The 18022-nt window shown below is 43.3% G+C and overlaps 1 protein-coding gene across 3 annotated transcripts in view; it reads left to right on the forward strand.

Annotated features, from left to right (window-relative positions):
* Positions 1-18022, forward strand: part of EBF2 (EBF transcription factor 2) — a 139063-nt gene that overhangs the window by 13942 nt on the left and 107099 nt on the right. The window contains exons 2-7 of one of the 3 annotated variants that reach the window (XM_039698381.1): positions 538-985; positions 3244-3400; positions 4353-4416; positions 4689-4744; positions 5111-5184; positions 11021-11089. In XM_039698381.1, the coding sequence (XP_039554315.1) occupies positions 855-985; positions 3244-3400; positions 4353-4416; positions 4689-4744; positions 5111-5184; positions 11021-11089 (551 nt within the window). In that variant the 5' untranslated portion in view covers positions 538-854. Of the gene's footprint in view, positions 1-474; positions 986-3243; positions 3401-4352; positions 4417-4688; positions 4745-5110; positions 5185-11020; positions 11090-18022 lie in introns of those variants that run through there. The other 2 variants (XM_039698382.1, XM_039698383.1) reach the window with 2 other exon arrangements.

The raw sequence follows: 18022 nt of genomic DNA on the forward strand, positions 1-18022 counted from the left end.
CGCTGCCCGTGCTCCGGCTGCGCCGGGGTGAGCGGCGGGAGGGCTGTTCCCGCCGCGGTGCCGCTGCTTTGGGGCAGTTTGTGCGGTTTGGGGCAGTTTGTGCGGCCTGGGGCAGTTTGTGCGGTTTGGGGCAGTTTGTGCGGCTGCCGGGCTGTGACCATAGCCCGTCCCCGCAGCTCCATCGCGACATCCCCATCGCGACCGCCCTGCCCGGGCGCGCTCCTTCCACCCGGGAGCCGCGCGGGGGGGCGGAGCGCCGCCTCGCCACTCAACCAATGGCGGCGCGAGATGCAAATGAGCTCTCCTTATGCGGCGCGGGCCCCGCCCCCGGCGCGCGGTGTGACCCATTCATGCCGCGGGGCGGGACCGGCCGCGCCTCGGCTCCGCTTCTGCCGCGCCGCTGCGATTTACCCCACCGCTGGGTTGTTGTTTTTTGGTTGTTTTTTTTTTTTTGTTCCCCCCCCCCTTCCTGCCTTTCTTCCTTCCTTCTTCCTGGATTAGGCAGCGATCAATCCTTCTCCCCGTTGTCTGTTTGAGGAACAGGTGATCCTCGTTAGCGGCGGTCGGTTTCTGGATGCGGCTCCCTCGTCTGCGTGTGAAGAAGGATGGTGATACCAGGCGAGACTGAATCAGCGTAACTTTTACTTGGCAAGAGGAAAAACTTTCTTCCCCGTTTGAAGGCGTTCAAAACACGTAGCGTTAAAAAGCAGAAGAAGTTGGTTTTAAAGCTGAACTTCACTTTCCTGGGATTTGTGTGTCAGATTCAAAGGCTGCGTCGTTTTGTTTTTCTTTTTTTTTTCCTCCTCCCTTATCTCCCAAAAGGAAACTGTTGCTAGTTGGCATAGACTTTTTAAATGTTTGGAATTCAAGATACTTTAGGAAGAGGACCAATTCTGAAAGATAAATCTCTAGGTTCTGAGATGGATTCCGTCAGGTCCTGGGTCAGAAACGTTGGGGTTGTGGATGCAAACGTAGCAGCACAAAGGTAACCGTGACTACTTCTCTCCCGCTTTCCCCCTGCTTTTTTTTTTCTTTTTTTCTTTTTATTCTTTTTTTTATTCTTTTTTTTTAAGCACATCTTTTTATTATGCCCCGTTGTTTGCATTTGATATTAATTTTTTCCCCTCTCTGTCCCCCTCCCAATCACCTCCAGTCAGAGAAAAGTCAAGGTTGATGCTAGAGCTAGGCAGCAGCGCTCCAAAACCGGAGAGCATCAGGAGTCCTAAAACCCAGTGCGGGGCTCAGATGACAGCGAGACGGGAAGCACCCTTTTATTTTCTGCCCCAGGAAGATGTGTGGGGCTCTGGATTGGTTGTTCCCAGCAATCCAGGGTACTCCTCCCTGCTTGCTGGGCCAGACAGCTGAAGAGAAGAGGACCGAGTTAGAATTAACTTAAATGCAATTAACTCAAATCCGAGCTCCCCCGGCCCACCTTGTTTTGCTTAATTCACGGTGGGCATTGCCGAAATCTTCACCGGTGGTTTCCGGGCAGGCAGAGCAGGGTCTGAGGGAGCAGGGGAGGGCACAGGCACCCCCGATCCCCGCGGGCATCCCGCAACCTGCGGCCATCCCGTGTCTGCCCGCCTGCAGCACCTGCCCGAGCGTCCGAGAGGCTCTGCTGAGCTGAAATGGCTCTGAACATCCCGAAATTGGGGTCTGACTCTTTGCTTTCTGCTTGTTTGGGTGGGTTATCACCCTTTACGCCCCCTTTTTTATTTTCTCTTCTCAGCCGTGTCGGCACAGGACAGTTATCCCAGTCTCTTCCCGTTAGGGGTATAAGACGATGAAAACTCCTTTGGATAATTTTTTTCCCCTTGCTCTCTAGATAGCTTAAAAAAAGTTAAAAAAGAAAGCAGTAGCGTCGGGGAAGGCTAAACTGGGAACCCCAGGAGTAAGCCGGATTTTATTTCGTATTAGAGACAAGGTGAAAGGCATGAAACGGCAGAGGGGACTTCAGATGAACGGATGTTTTAGAAATAGTACATCCATGCCCCCACCCACGGCCTGATCTGGCAGCAAGGTTTTCCAAGCGCCATGGGAGGAGTTATCAGAGTTTTATGAATGTCGATAGAGCGTTTAATAAACACGGTTGAGGGGGAAGAGGTTTATCCTCGAGGAAACTGAAAGTAAAAGGAAACAGCTCCTGACAAGACTCCAATTCACGGGAGCGGTGGAGGTGCAGCCGCGTTGTGCTGCCTGCTGGCATCGCCAGGTTTTCTCCCAGATATTCCTAACAAACCAATAAATCCCAATTTTTACACGCAGAACGAGAGGAATCCCCAGGCTAGGTGCAGTTGTGGCGGATGTGGTGAGTTCACACCGTACCTCATTGGCAAGGAAAACACAGGGAAACATCTGTAGTTCTCTGAAAGAGTCAAATACTTCTGCCAGTGCTGTGGAGCTATTTTGGGGACTAAAACCCAAAGCTGTCCAACTCCTGGCTAGTCTGGCACATAGACTTAATCTGTCTATTAAGTAATTTGGAGGTGCTCACGTGCACCTATTTTCTTCTCAGTAAGTAGAAATTGGATTTAGGGAGAGGGAACTACAACTAATTTCGCAAAGAGATAAAGCTGCAGTCAGGGATATCGTGGGTAAACAGAAGCATTTGAATCTTTCGAAGCCGGGAAATGCGTGGGAAACATCACAACGCTTTCTGCCGTCAGGGACAAGATTTTCTCAAGGGCTGGTTAACCCGAGACTAAATTCTTTCAGTTTAAATCAGAGACGCAATTCGCAGGAATCAGTTCAAGTCAGTCAGTGACTAAAGTCAAACTTTGCTGCCGAGGGAAGTGGCTGCTCTGCTCGAAAGTCGTTGTCTCTGACCGAAACAGAGGTGCCCCCGAGCTGACATCCTGCCCGTAGGAAAGATTATTAGGGTCGCTTGTTTTCTGCTCCAGGAAAAGGGAGCAGGACCGGGATGTGCAAAGAACACTTCCAGACCCTCTGACACGTTACAGCCGCTTCCCACCGTGCTGCATTCCAGCAAGGAGCGGTGACAGGCAGGGAAATGAGCGGAGGAAGGAAAACGCACGCTGCCTTTAGCGCTAACCCCTCTCTGTAAATTAGCGCTGTCCGCGGGGTGCGCAGGAGCGGGGCCACGCCGGAATTCGGGTTCCAGGGACCATCGGCCGCTCCGATCGTGCTCTGCCTTTTCTGTTGTTGTTTTGCCGTTACTGCTGCACAACCTGGTAATGTCTTTGTCTCTCCCCCCTCACCCCATCCCGTGTGTTTCCTCCACAGCGGAGTAGCTTTGTCCAGAGCCCACTTTGAAAAGCAGCCACCCTCCAACTTGAGGAAATCCAATTTCTTTCACTTTGTTCTGGCTCTCTACGACAGACAGGGGCAGCCCGTGGAAATAGAGAGGACAGCTTTTGTGGACTTTGTAGAAAATGATAAAGTAAGGCTCCTTACTCTTCTTCTTCCTCTTTTCCTCTCCGATTTTGATCTTCTCCCCCCGCTGAGCTGCCAGCTTCTAATACTTGTTGTCCCTAAAAAAATACAACCATGGTTTGGTCAGGGCTCAGGTGCTGTGCTAGAGCTGTAACCTTGTGTGTGCTGCTGTAGTTAAAAGGGTTGGAATCCTCTGCTCTGTATCACGAATTTAATTTACCCACTAAAAGTAAAATAAATAAAATTAATGGGGGATAAATGCACTTAGCTTTTTTTACCTGCCACACCTGCCAGGTTTTATTAGTACCCAAGCAGAAGTGCAATCTGACCTGTAAATATGTCAGATTATCATTGAGTGTGGTTATATGTATTTCCTAAGGCTCCAAAGTCAATGGCAGGACTTGAAAAGCATTTGCTTTTGGATTTTAATTCCATGTCTTGACCACTTTGCATTTTTTCAATTATTTTCTTAGCCATGAACAAGATTTTTTGAACTGTGAATCGTAAATAATTATCTTACCGTGTAAGAAACATCCCTGTAACACAACCTTCAGGAAACAAATATAAATTTTGACTCAAAGTAACACTATTAAAAAGCAATGATCACAGTAAAATCAAAAGCCATTGTGTTTTCTTGATGTCAATCTGCTTTATATTAAATGATTTGAAATTCACAAATTCTTCTCAATGTATTCCTTGAAAAAGTTGGGAGCATAATGGCAAATAAGAGAGAGAAATAAGTTCTTGAACTCCTACAGGAAAAGATGTCAGGAGTATTTTGTAGTTTGTCCTGGGTCACTCTGAAGGTTAATACATCCCAATCAGTGGATTCACCTCTTAGAATTTTAATCAACTGTGTTGTCACTTCCATCATGATTATCAGCTCTTGCATTTTAAATGTGCCAAGTGTAAGTTCTGGAAGGATTTTTTCCCCCCCTTTTTTTCAAATTGCCTTTCAGGAGCAAGGCAACGAGAAGACGAACAACGGCACGCACTACAAACTCCAGCTGCTCTACAGCAACGGTGAGCGCCCTTCCCTGGCACCTCCTGGGGGCTGTGCGGCACGGCAGGGTCTGCCTGGAGGTGCTGTGCTTTCCAAAATACACTGAAATTGCCTCGCACGAGGGAACTGCATCCCTCAGAGCAGGGATGGGCCCTGGGGTGTACGTGGGCTTGGGGAGCAGAACTACCTGGGGTGCCGAGGGTGTCTGATCGGCGCTGGCTGGGTTTGTTCTGCTGCTCCGAGGGCAAGGTGCCTGTGGAATGTTATTTATCCCTGTTCTCCCTCGCTCTAGGTGTCAGGACAGAGCAGGATCTCTATGTGAGGCTCATTGATTCTGTCACCAAGCAGGTGAGCAGGGCTGATCTGTGCCATGCTGTCCTGTCCCACCTCATCTTTCCTGTTTGCTCAACATTTCCTTGCATGGTTTTCCTTCTCTGCTTCACTTTGGTCTCTTGCTCAGCTGTGTTGCAGACCTATTTTGGAGAGTAATGAAAATTGTGCTCTTAAGAATTTTTTTCCCTCTGTGGACTGTTGGTTTTTATCCACTTTGTAGCAATATTTACGTAAAGCTGTTTTCCCTGCACATAAAGGGGAAGGTGTTTATTTGCAGGCGATGGTGAGCAGTGGTAAAATCCCTTCCCCTCACATCTGAATATTCTAAGGAATAAATAACCCCTGATGCTTCTGGCTTACCCCTTCTCTTGATTTTTGTAGCCTATAACTTACGAAGGCCAGAACAAGAACCCCGAGATGTGCAGGGTGTTGCTCACCCACGAAGTCATGTGCAGGTAAGATGACTTTATGAACACATCATTTATGAACTTTGCTTCCCAAAATGCTCGCGGAGCCTCTCCAAGGAAATTTTAAGTAGGGAGAGTCTGATTTTGTTGTCTGTTTATTTTGTTGTAGGCTCAGAGGGGGTCTTTGTGTAGAAAGACTTTCTCTTTACGTGCATAGTGCTTGCTTGGGTTCAAAACAGATATTTGGGGGAGGTTTCCTATTTTTTTTGCTATTAATTTTTCCTGCAGGAGATTCAGCAACCACAGCTGCACTATTTTTGCTTAAAGTAGGCCTTTGCATGTGTTGTAAATCAAGACTTTTATATGCTTATTGCTCATAAAATTTCTGCTCACCTTATGAGAATGAGCAGTTTAATTTATATATTTTTACCTGGAAACTGCAGGATGTTCTTAATGCAATTTCCTTTGGTGAAATATTTTAATTTTCTTTATTAAAGTGGCATCATTAATGTTCTTTAATTTTGGGCAGTTCTACCCCATAAGAAAAAACCCCCAAACCCTTTCTCTACCTGTGAACAATATTTAGGGGCCTTCTACATTTAATTGAAACAAAAAAAAGGACACTATTTTTAGCATTTAAATGTATAAATTAGAGGGTGAAATGATTTGAGGATGTTTTTAATAACTTTTGTATAAGTCTGAACTTACATGTACCTTATGTATGTATGTCGTGCTTCCATGGTAACTTATTACTTTTCCTGTTCTCGGGTAATTAAATTTTTTTTCAATACATATAATAATGCAAACAGTCAATGTTCTTGTATTAAAATGTGCTAAAATGTGCATAGAACATTCATAAAACAAGAGACAAAACCCATTCGTGACCTTTATTACACACAGTTTGTGATTTATTGTATCAGTGGGAGAGGGTTAAGCTGGTGGACCCAATGTTGCTTCTTTTAATGGCTCAGCTTGCTACTTGATTGTTGTTTTTTTTTAAATTGAAGTAGCCTTTTTAAGTTAATGTAGCAGCAGGAGAAGCCTATCTGGACAGAATTTTTACCAAGGGGAAGTCTTAGTTTCAGTACTTAATTATGTCAACAATTCCATTACTTTTTAATATAATATGAATCAGGTATTCAGTAAGAAACAATTGCATTGTTTCTCTGTTGTGTGTAGCTCTCATTAATTAAGTAAATTAGCTTTTGACCAGTATTTTCATATTTATGCCCAAACACGATGTATATCATATATGAGGGATGCATTGGGTGGGCTTTACAAGGGCCTGATGATGTAGTGGCAAAGAGCAAAGGTGTATAAGGGACTTTCTGGCACATCTAGAACTCACGTATATATATAATTATATATATGTGTATGTGCATCTATGCTGTTGAAAGGTTTCACTATAACCAGTGAAAATTAGAGAAGAAAAATCTGATTTCTTGTGCAATTGGGTTGTGGTTTGTGATAACATAAGAGCAGGGAGCCCATTTCTTGTCTCCACTCTCCCTGCGTGGAGAGCCGTTCTGGTTTGGAAGTTCAAGTGTTTCAGCACCTTCTTATCCAAATGGACATGTTTGATTTAAAATTAATTTGGGCTTTCCCCCTGCTTCCTCTCCCTGCTTTTATGGTATCAAATGCTCTGCTCAGCTTTGATATTTCTGAGCTCCAGTGATGCCTGCAAAGCTCCTCTGTGCTTGATTTAAGGTAGCGTTGCACAAATCTAAGCTATTATTCTGATTATTCTCAGCTCTGCTGCTTGATAGATTAACCAAGGAAGAATTACGACTCAGGGATGTCCTTCCCATGTAAAACACAGATTAGTGAAGGGAATCAAAAGCACTCTGTAACCTAATGAAGACATTTGATTTTAAATGTCGTGTTTTCCTGAAGTATCTCTGAGCAGGATGCTATGTATTCTGAAGAGGCATTACACACATCACTTTGAATAATGCCAGGGGAATGGCTCCAACTCTAGTTAAACTTGACATTTTATTTTATTTCTTTTAAGTACAATAATCAAATCTTCCTCATTGTGTGCTGCTTAAGTGGCAGCATCAATTTTTAAAGCCTCTAGTTTAGTTTGCATTAGGAACAGTACATAAAATTTTAATGCACTGTACCCACTCTGCTGTCGAAATTGATGCCTACTGCTTCTGAAAAGGAAAACAAGAAGGGTCTGTCTGTCTTTCTGCTCCTCTTCCAATCCTCCCTAGTTGAAGGTAGGGTTTTTTAGGGGGGATTTTTCTGTACATAACCACACATGAAGATATTTTTTGCTGTGTGGAGACGAGCTGCTCCGAAAGTGCCCGTCTCTCCCTCAGACGGTGACAGATGCCTGCTTAGCAGGAAAGTTGTCTAAATATTGATACGGCTGCACCAATCTGTCATAGCCATTGAAAGTTCAGCTCTCAATAATTAGTGCTCTCATGGCTTCCAGTGCGAGGCTCGATTTATTCATTTCCAATCTGAATTTTTTTTCCCATTTGCTTCTTATGGCCTAATATGAACAGCTCCTATTAGGTGTGTTTGTGTGGCATAGCACAATCCCGAGGGCTGGAAATCAAGGTAAAACACCTTCCTCTCCTGGAAGAACTCCCCCCCCCTCCAGTCTTCTTCCTTTTCTTCCAATTATCCACTAAGAGGAAACTCGTTGTTATGCTGCTGCCAGCAACCCCCTACGCCCTCAATGCTCAGAGGGTTAAAAGGTATTATAATCCGAACAGAAGTAGTCTCAGGGTCTACAGCTGGCTAATAACAGAGTTGTATTGAGTGGAGCGAGCCCCACAGCTGTGACTTTCGCCACAAGGCTCAGACTAGACGGGAGCTCTAATCAGCTGGGCCAGGCGGCCGCTGGGGCCCGCGTCTTTATCGGCCAGATGGTGTGAATTTAGACACTTTTGTTATGCAATTGCAGGGAGGAGTTGGGCAGAAGAAAACAAAACAAAGGCCACCATGCTGTGAGCTTATTTGAGTTTGAAATTAGAGACAGATTTTTTTTTTAAATTTTTTTTTTTTTATTTTGGTGTTGGGGTGAGGGGAGGGAAGTTGAGGGATGAATTTTAAAACCATTTTAGTCAAGTACGAGGAGGGGAAAGGATGGAAGTTTGGCTTTGGCATGAGGTTTCTGGGGTGCTCAGTTTGTAGGGCTGGGGTTGTTTCTGGGAACTTTCTGGGTTTGGTGTTAGTTTTTTCTGGACCATTCTTAACCATAAACCATCATTTTCACCGAGTAGATCTCACTAGAGGAGAAAGCATAACAACAAAAGATGTAGAAAATCATCTTAAGCCTTGTTATTCTTGTCTTAAGCAAATGAGCATCTCGAAAAGTGTGTTTCCAGCCCAACACTGTTGCAGAAATGTAAATGTTGGTGAAGTCCTGCCAATAATTTGCTTGAAGAGAATATTGATGGCTTGATCCTGGACCACCAGAGTCTGGGGGTTTTGGCTTGGACTGAAATTGGAACCAGTCAATTCTGTTACAGACAGCACTTGTGAAACCAACCAAGTGGAAATGTTACTGCTTGGATATGGGGTGAAACCCTTGGAAACGTGGAGATTTAGTTTTAAGAGGCATTTTTGCTATAATGTTGGGCTGAAACACCCTCAGTCCCACTCTGATTTATGTGCAAGGAGTAATTCCTTCACTGGAAGTGGCTCTTCTCCCTCAAGATTTTTTTTTTCATATATTTGGGCTCAGAAAGTACCATGGTCAAAGGGGAAAAAGTCTGTCACTTACAAAGATCTTTCCCCAGCTGTGATAGGAATGTAGATATCAATAAAATATTTGGAGAACTTCAGCTGCAAACCACAGTTTTAGAGGGAAAATATTTGAATATTAGAAATATAAAGTTCAGAACTGCAATAAAAGTGGGAATAGAAATAAAACAAGATGCACTTGTTTCTGAATCCAGCCACATTGTTCTCAGTCTCACAGAATTCATCCTAAAATGCTCTGCCAAGAAGTGGCACCATCCCTGGAATCACTACAGAATTTTTTTTTTTTTGCTTTATTATAATGGCCTGTAAAGCAGCAAAGATTTTATTCCAAATGTTATTTTCCATGTGTTGCTATATTGGACATGTCAAAGTACATCCCAGATTGATGTTGCTTTGAGAGGATTTTCTGCTTTTTTGGGGGCTGGCTTTATTATAATTTTCTCCTTTAGAAAGTGTCTCCCATCTTGGCTGCTGGTATAAAAATACTCCATTCTTTCTAAACACTGATTAGGCAGTGAAATCCATAAAAGATGCACTTAAAATAAAGTTGGGAGAGGGAGGGAGGGTGATGTTCTGTGCTGGTGTGAATTACCAGAGCTGCACTGAAGTCAGTGGAGCCATGACAATTTACAGCAGCTACAGGGGCTGCCCCAGGGATTTTTAAATATTTAGTGTATCCTTTTATTTTAAAAGGAGTAGCATCGATGAATAAGTGCAGGTTTGAGGCAAGGGGAATGTAGGAATGTTGAAACAGTTAGAGCTGTTATTCAAATAGATCTGCTCCTTCCAGCTCATCTGGCTGGGCAATTCCAGAGCAGGAACTTCCCGGAAACTGGAGGAAATGTTGGGATTTTTCATAGCTGAAAGAGGTTTTTTTTGTCTAAATGCTCATTTTAGGCATTCATAATTAAATATTAGGCATATCAAGAAAAAAATCCCCACTTTAATATTTTATTCTGCCTTTAATGAATCCAAGTATTTTATTTATTTCTTCTTTTAATATTTATTTATTTACTTACTTTAAAAAAAGAAATTTCTTTATTTTATTCTGCTTGGAATTGCTCCCTGGTTGGAAAGCTCTGATACTCAGAGTGCTTGAGAATTTTGCAGATGTACTCAGCACCCCAGTACAAAAACCCACCACAATTTCTTCATCCCATGTGTGTAAATTTGAACAGAAACCTCTGCAAAATATGGAAAATACCTTCTAGAAAGGAGTCTGATGTGGTGACCTTTGAGAGATGTGGGACTTCTGATAGAGACTTTTGAAACTTTTGGGTGCCTCCATCCTCCTGTCCCATGTTGGCTTTGACTGGAACAAAAACCTGAGCACGAAAACAATTTAAATCTTCTCTGTTGCTTCAGATTATTAAAAGTGAGGATTTTGGAGCAAGGACTGTTTTTAAAGTCTGTTTAACTCCTGGCACTCAGCTACTGGGTGTGCAGGAGCATCACCCATGTCAGTGATTATTTCGATGGAAATAATGAACAGTCTCTTGATTTTTAAATTTTTATTATTATTTATTATAATTAATATTATCATTGAATGTGTATAAATTAATACTTAATCCTAAGGGTTTATCACTGAAACAATTGCAAAGGGATTACAAAAGTGAACCTGAAAAGCATCTCTTCAGCTCCTTTGTAGGATCTAAATATTTTCAGTTTCTAGCTTTTCATAGAGCACTGAAGTTTTCAGTCACCACATAAAATTTAGATATTTAATAGTAAAAATATACAGTAATATAAAAAATATTACTGGAATATACCAAAACATCAGGTTGCTTATAGTCAGTTCTAACACCTTTTGACGGACTTTTAACCCCACATAACCCATTTGGTCCTGCCTGTAATGACATTATGACATCTGTTAATCACTCATTAGACCTTTATAAATATCACCTCAGTCTCCAGTGTGGCCATATTGCTGTTCATTTTTGGCTGGGTAATTCAGAATAGATTACAGGGAGCTAAGTGCCAAACTCCAGCTGGAACCAGCCAGGACTTGGGCACCCAATTCCCTTAATTTTCCCTTCTGGAAAGCAGAATTTTTGCTCTTCCAGGCATATATCGAGTGCTGAAGGTTTTCTGACAGACTTTGTGCTGGTTCTTTGCTCTCAACTGCCCAGTGGTTCTTTAATTTTGGTTTTCTTTCCCTCTCCAGTCGGTGCTGTGAGAAGAAAAGTTGTGGCAACAGAAATGAGACTCCATCTGACCCTGTGATCATTGACAGGTAGGAGATGAATTCTCATTTTCCTGCAAAAGCATCCCAGAATTGTTGGTTTTCACTTTGAATCATCAGAGGTTGTTTCTCACTGGTTATCTGTTGATGTCTGCCATTTGGGGACCTTGACAAAATTTATGTTTATTTTTAAAATGAAATTCTGTTTTTATTGTGACCATATACTCCATGTGTGCTCCTGGAACATTCTCTTCTCACCAGGGATGGGATCCAACTGGATTACTGAGACAGATAAAGCTTTGAGCCTGGCAGCTTCAGTAATGTTCTTCAACAAAAGAGCAATATTTTTGTAGAAATGTGGGGAGAAAAGGAGGAGTAAAAAGGCAAAAATGCAACATTAAATCTGACAGGTTTGGGATTGTGAGCAATTTTTATGTAGAACAGCTTTGTCTATTACTCAGTTTCAGTTCCAGGTTTAGGTTCTTTTGCTAGTTTTTAGGTCAGCAGCATAAATGGGGAGAACAGCAGTTTGTTAAACCATGAAGTGGCACTGTAAAAATTGTGTGTATTCGGGAGAGCTTAGAAAATACAAGCTTCCCTGTGGAACTCGCTGACATGGAAGGGTTTGAAATCTGGAGTTCAGCAAGGCTCAGACTGGGCAAATAAAACCAGGGAGAGCTGCTTCAGAAAGGAGCACACAGACAAGGGCTCCAGAAGGGGAACAGTAAATAAGAAAAATCCAGGATGAAAATGTTTTCCCCCAGATTATTCTGTAGTAACTGTTAAAGGGTTCCTTTTCCCTGAAGCAGATGCTACAAGAGAGCTGATGCTGGAGTGGTTTGATTTCAGAGCCAGCTCTTATGCCTGTCTGTGTCTGGCCTGCTCTATCTCCTTTCTAATGAGCTTTATTTCTCATAGTATTTCTTGTGGACTTGTTTTGGCAGTCAGAGCATTAAAGCTGGTTTGAATAAAGATCTGCAATATTTTCCTTTTTTTTTTTTTTAATCACAGAGTTAATATAAATAATTTTGGAGCTCTGATGAGGTGATGGGTTCTTCTTCTCCCTTTACTCCATGGTTTTCCCCTTTAATTCTGTGCTCACAAGCTGTGGTTGGGGTCAGAGCAGTGAAATGGGCTCTTTGGGGAGCAGAAGTCCTGGATGTGCCATCTTGACCTTTCCTATGAAATTTCAAGCTTATTTTTGGCTGTGTTGATGCTTGGTATGAATGTGCATTTGGGAACTTTCCAGCCTGAAGTCTGAATTTTCTGGGAAGCAGCTTGGGATGGAAGGCCCTGGATTTGCCCCTGGACTGAGACCTTGACAGGGACAGTTCCTGCCCCAGCTGAATTTGTAATCCTGAGCCAGCTGCTTATCCTCATGAAAAGTGAAGATTCTGATGCTTCCTGGGGGGCTTTGGGATCTGCTGATGTCAAATGAAAAGGAAACTATGAGAAAGGACAGGGTTTCTCTTTCTAACAACTGTGTGTAAAATGTGCATCACAATCACCTGTTGTGCTCAGTGAGTTCCAACCTTTTCTATTTTGCTCTAAGACCTCTCCTAACTTAGTCTAGACCTCTCCTAATTTGTTCTGAGCCCAGAGCCTTTTTCCTGCCTGCCCTTCTAACAGCAACAGAAATTCTCTTGGCATGGAAGCATCCTCCAGGCTCAGTCTGGCAGTTCCTTTGTGTGTGCTGGATCATCTTCTGTGTGTGTGTGTCTCCATTCCAGGTGAACTCTGGAGCTCAGGGTAGATGAGGGAAACAAATCAGGGGTGCAGCCTGATAACGCTGCTCCATTCAGTGTTAAAAGCATTCATTAAATCAGATTTAGGCAGCAGAGAGAAGAATTTATCCCAGCCTGCCCTGCTGTCTGGAGGAGGCTTGGCTTGGTGAAAGAAGCAAAACTCAAAGCTAAATATTTTTCTTTTTCTACCACTAACTGGTGGTGCAGCATCAAGAGAGTGACTCCTCCTTCTGGCAGAGTTATTTCTGCACAGTTATTTCTGTTCTGGCCCAGTGGAACAGGGCTTGAGGAGTGAGGGATAATCCTGTGTGCTACATCTCCATCAACACATGCAATGCAAATAAAGTAACAGAGTTGTGCTGTGCCTGTCTGTGCACAGAAAAGTCCTTGGCTTGTCTGTCATCCCCAGACACCTCCACAGCACCAAAGCACAGCAGCCCAGGAGCTGAACAGCACACTCCACTCCCCTAAAGTGCACCCTGTGGGGTCATTTTTGATTGTCTTTCAAACCAGGAAAGTCCCGTGTGCTCTGGACTAGCTGGGCAGCAGTGCTTTGATTTATTTAGGGGTCTTTCTATGGCTTTTTTAAAGGAAAACACCTCTGCTTAGGGACTTGGCAGCAGGTGGAATATCATGTCTGAAGTGCACCTTGCATCCATGTGAATCAATAAATATGGTGATACTTTCAGCTCAGTGATGCCTTCATGGTGGGTTGCTGTTAATTTAAAATGAACTACAGGTTTTCTTTAAATAGTGATTGAAATACAGGTGTTTTTCCCTGGTGTGAAATGATAGGTAAATGTAAAAATCTGCCACGTACCAACCCAGCTGTAACATTGTCTCATGTCTCTGGAGAAGGGAAAAAAGGAAAATGGAGAGAGGAGCATTGCAAAAACACCTTTGTGTTATACAGAGCTCTCTGCCTCAGCAGTGTGGGCAAAGTGAAACAGAATTTCCATGGAATAAAATTCCAGAATCTTTGAGATTAGAAAGGTCCCCAAGGTCATTGAGTTCAACTGTAACACCATCCTCAATATAGTGATTTCCCCTTTATTTATTTCTCTCCCCACTTTTTTACCTGCTGTGTGCTGGAGGGAGACACAATTCACTGGTGTTCACCAAATCCTGGGGAATTGTATCCCTGTTTAAAAAGGAAGAAATAGTTCAGTGGGAAAAAAAAATCTCAGCCCCGTTGTTGTTGTTGTTGGGCTTTTTCTTCTCCTTGAAAGAATTCCAAAAGTTCTGATGCTGAATAAAACATTTTTGCAGTGACCTTTGCTCTGGGGACTGGATTTAGATCCGAAGGCCTTTGCAGTTATTTTTCCACTCCCTCTTAGAAATGAGAACGTTTCCATATGAAAGGGAACTTCTCCACTGAAATGTAGTGTGTGCCCTCTCCTGCTGGCAGGGATCTGCAGGATACCTTGGAATATTTTGGTTCTGTGATGTTCTGAGCCCTAATTCCAGTGTAACTCCGGACAGAATTGGATTTCAGAGTGATGCTTCTGATTTAACAGGGATGGCACAGCTCAGATCATGCAGTGCTGCTATTACAGGAGTCCAAAACTGGGAATTCCACTGGAGCACGGGGCTGGGATTGCATTTTTAATCCAGGAGCACTTGCATTCCAAGGCTTTGGACAACACGAGCCATAATCAGTTCTCCAAATGTCACAGCAAGCTTTAACTTTGTGTGCACAACTGGAGTTAGTGAGAGCTACGTTGGTTCTGGTGTGTTCCTGTGGTGGATCCCAGCTCTGGTGGATTCATCCTGCATTTCTGCTTGCCTTTTGAAGTTTGTATCTGTGGAATTGGTTGGTTTAAGAGACATCAAAACTGTAAATATTATCTTTTTTTCCCCTTCTCTTACGGCTGAAGTGGTGGCTCTTGATGTTCCTGGTAGTTCCTTGAAATTTGAGAGTGAACTTTGTGTTTCCTTTATGGAAATCACAGACAGGGATATGAGGTGCTGGGGGACTTTTGGATGGAAGGGTGGAAGCTCATTCCTTTGAAGATGGCACTTCCAACTGAAAACTCTATTTTGTTACACCTCTGCTAGAATTACTTAGTTTGTTGCCTTTCCTACCCTGCTTATGCAAATAAAAAGAGCCTTGGTATTAGGATTAAGAGGTCATGGAAGATGCAAATTAATTTACTTAATCACTTTACTGCAGATTTTCTCTCTCATTGTAGGTGAGTTGTGTAATTTTGGATATAAATTCATCAAATGGCAATGACTTTTTGATTTTTTAGTTTTCTTTGTGTTCTTGAAGATTCAAGTTCTTTAGAGGAGGTTATTTTTCGTACTTGTTACTCTTAATGCTTTACTGAATTTACTGAAGCTGTGGTTTAATTGAAGCCTCTGTGGTACAGGGGAGAATTGGTGTGACTTTTTTAGTTGAAAATGTTGCTTGTTTGGATTTTTAACCTTCCCCCCACTCCATTTCTAATAGAGAGACCAGTCAAAGAAATTTACATGTAATTCAAATGAAACCTCTTAAACAGTCAAAAGAAATTTTTATGTCATTGAAATGAACATCTTAATTCAATTAAAAATGCAGTGTCACTAGGGTGGGACAGAATATTTTGTTCCTACAAGGGAAACTCCTTGGAGCAGCACAAAAACCTGGGAGCACAAACCCTGTGCTGTTTGTAGCTGCTGCCTCCACGGACCTCTGCTCCCTTTGGGCTCATGGAACGAGGCCTTTTAGCTCGGGTTCTTTCAGAATCCAAGACACTGGGTCCAATCCCTTCTACTTTTAACTAAACTCCATTTCCTAAGCTGTTCCTCATTGTCCTGGGTAGAGCCTGGTGTGTGTGGCACGTTTTATTAATTTATTTATTGTGATTATTGCTTGGGAGGGAATGGAGGGGGTTGGAGTGGATTGTTGGGATGGAGACCAATGCCCAGTGTCTCCAGCTGGATCAGCATCCCGTGGCACCAGCTGAGCACTGGGCACACTGCTTTGGTGGGTGGTGAAGGGCAGCATGGATGCACTGCTGCATGCTTTTGTAGTTGTTATTTAACAAAGAGCCAAGGCCTGAGCACAGCTGGCAACTTGTCAGCCTCTCTGGGAAGGAGCAGGAGAGCCTGGATTACATCCCTGTGCCATGGGCGTCCATCCCTTCCCGTGGAATTGAGGTGCAGGGAGGGAGGTTCCCACCCCTGCTGGTGCCCTGCCCTCCCTGCTGCAGGGACAGAGGGCTGAGCTCTCCCACAGGCACTGGGAACCACTCTGGGGTTAATAGGGATGGGCTTTGCATCTTTGTGTGTCTGTGTGTCCCTCCCTCCCTGCCCACTTCCCTCTCCCTAAAAACTGCAAAAGAGCACATAGATGAATTTTCATTTTGAAGGATCTAACTTCAAATAAGTGCAGGCTTCTGACTTGTTTTGCTTTTTTTTCCTTTCTTTTCTCTTTTTCTTCATTTTCTCTCAAACTTAGCCATCTGAAAAGGACTTTGTCCCTTACACCTCCCTTTGGGGTGATTCCAAAACCCACTGGGTAACACAAGGACGTTGCCTCATGCTCAGAGGCAGAACAGCAAGACTGGGGAGGTCTGGATTAAATCCCACTGACAGTGGGTTGCCCTGTCACCTTAAGTGACATAAGTCTGTGCCTCAGTTTCCCCCTTCATACAAAGCATTAGCAATGACCTGGCTGTGGAGAGTGGTTTCAGATCCCTGAATAGGAGTTTTTAGGGTTTATTTTTCACATTCCTGGCACCAGGAGGATTTAATCTGCATGGCAGACTTTGATTGTTCCTGTTATGCCCTGTTCTCTGCAGCCCTTGTGAGTCTGCCAGGGCAAAATGAATGTCTGGGATCTGTTGCTGCTGTGGGGTGAAACCAGGAGCTCTTCCCAGCTCCCTGTGTGCCCCAGTCCCCCCTTCCAAGCCCCCAAAACCTACAATGATCTCTCCCCTTGTCCTAGGGAGTCAAAGTCCTTTGTTCACTGCTAAACCCTGCTCTCCTGCAAAGAGCTGCTGTTGTGCCATCTGTCTCTTTATGAATTTTTTAGTAGACTGGATGTTTGTGGGGAGTCAGTAACTTAAAATTGCACTATCCCAGCCATTTGACAAGTGGTTCTCTTAGTGCCTAATTTGTTTGTTTCTTTTTACTTTCCCCTCTCTTTCAGACAAAAAGAAAATTCTTTACTAGTTTGCTGTCCAAAACATCTTGAAATCTTTGATGTGTGCAAACACTTAAAGCTTGTAAACAGACTAGACTGGAGAGTAGCTTGTGTCATTTAATCTTTTTCATTTAATGTTGACAGACAACAGATTTTCCAGCAAGCTGGTGAGTCAGAAGAAGCTTAAATATCTTTTTGAGTGTGCTGGAAAAATGAAGAATTGACTGGTTGGGTCTGTGGAAGTCCTGGGTTCTGCTCCTTTGTCCCCCTCACAGTCCCTGTATTTTTGTAGCCATTCACAGGGTCTGTGTTGAACTATAAACGACCTATGTGATGTTCTGACTTTCCCTGATAACACAAAGACACAGTTGCCAAGAAGTGACGTGTGGAAATACCCAGGTGATGTGCAATTTGTGAAGTTTCTCTCCCCAGCACTGTTGGTTGCTGCTGCCTGGGCTGGAGGTGCTGTTGCTTCTGGAATGGAGCAAGAAATGAGATGGGTTTAAATCACTGCTGGTTTCAAGCACAGATTACTGGGGAGTTAAACAGAGCTGGAACCTTATTTCCACCTGTTTCCATTTGTGTTTTGTGCAGATTTTCTCCTGGCCATGTGCTGTCACTGTGGGTATCTCTGCCCTCCAAAGACAGAGATGCCTTTTGGGATGTGTTAGAGGGAACACATGTGTGGGAGTGCCCACCAATATTGATCACTTCAGTTCCATTAAATCTATAATTATAATAGTTAGCTCATGTCCTGATATGAGAACTGTGAGGGAAACATGGCTGAGCCTAAGCAAGGGCATGTTATATAATTTAAAGAAATAAAATCTAGCTATTGCTACTACTGCCTGGAAGCCTTAAGAAAATAAGTCCAATGAAGACAAAACCCAAAGGATTTTAGCAGTTCTGCATAAATCAGATAAACTTCCCCGATGCTCTAGAGCATCTTGGACACAAGCATGGATGGATTCCAGTCTCATTAGATTAGTTGAGATAAAAACATTGATGGTGCTTGGGCTAAATCCTGAGCAATGCAAAGTTGGCAGGAAGGTTTACACATGGTGTAGGAGAACCCTTGTTTCCTTTTAAATTGAGGCTTTTCCCTGTAAA

This window comes from Passer montanus, unplaced genomic scaffold (assembly GCF_014805655.1).
Source record: "Passer montanus isolate IOZ18808 unplaced genomic scaffold, ASM1480565v1 scaffold123, whole genome shotgun sequence".
NCBI lineage: Eukaryota > Metazoa > Chordata > Aves > Passeriformes > Passeridae > Passer > Passer montanus.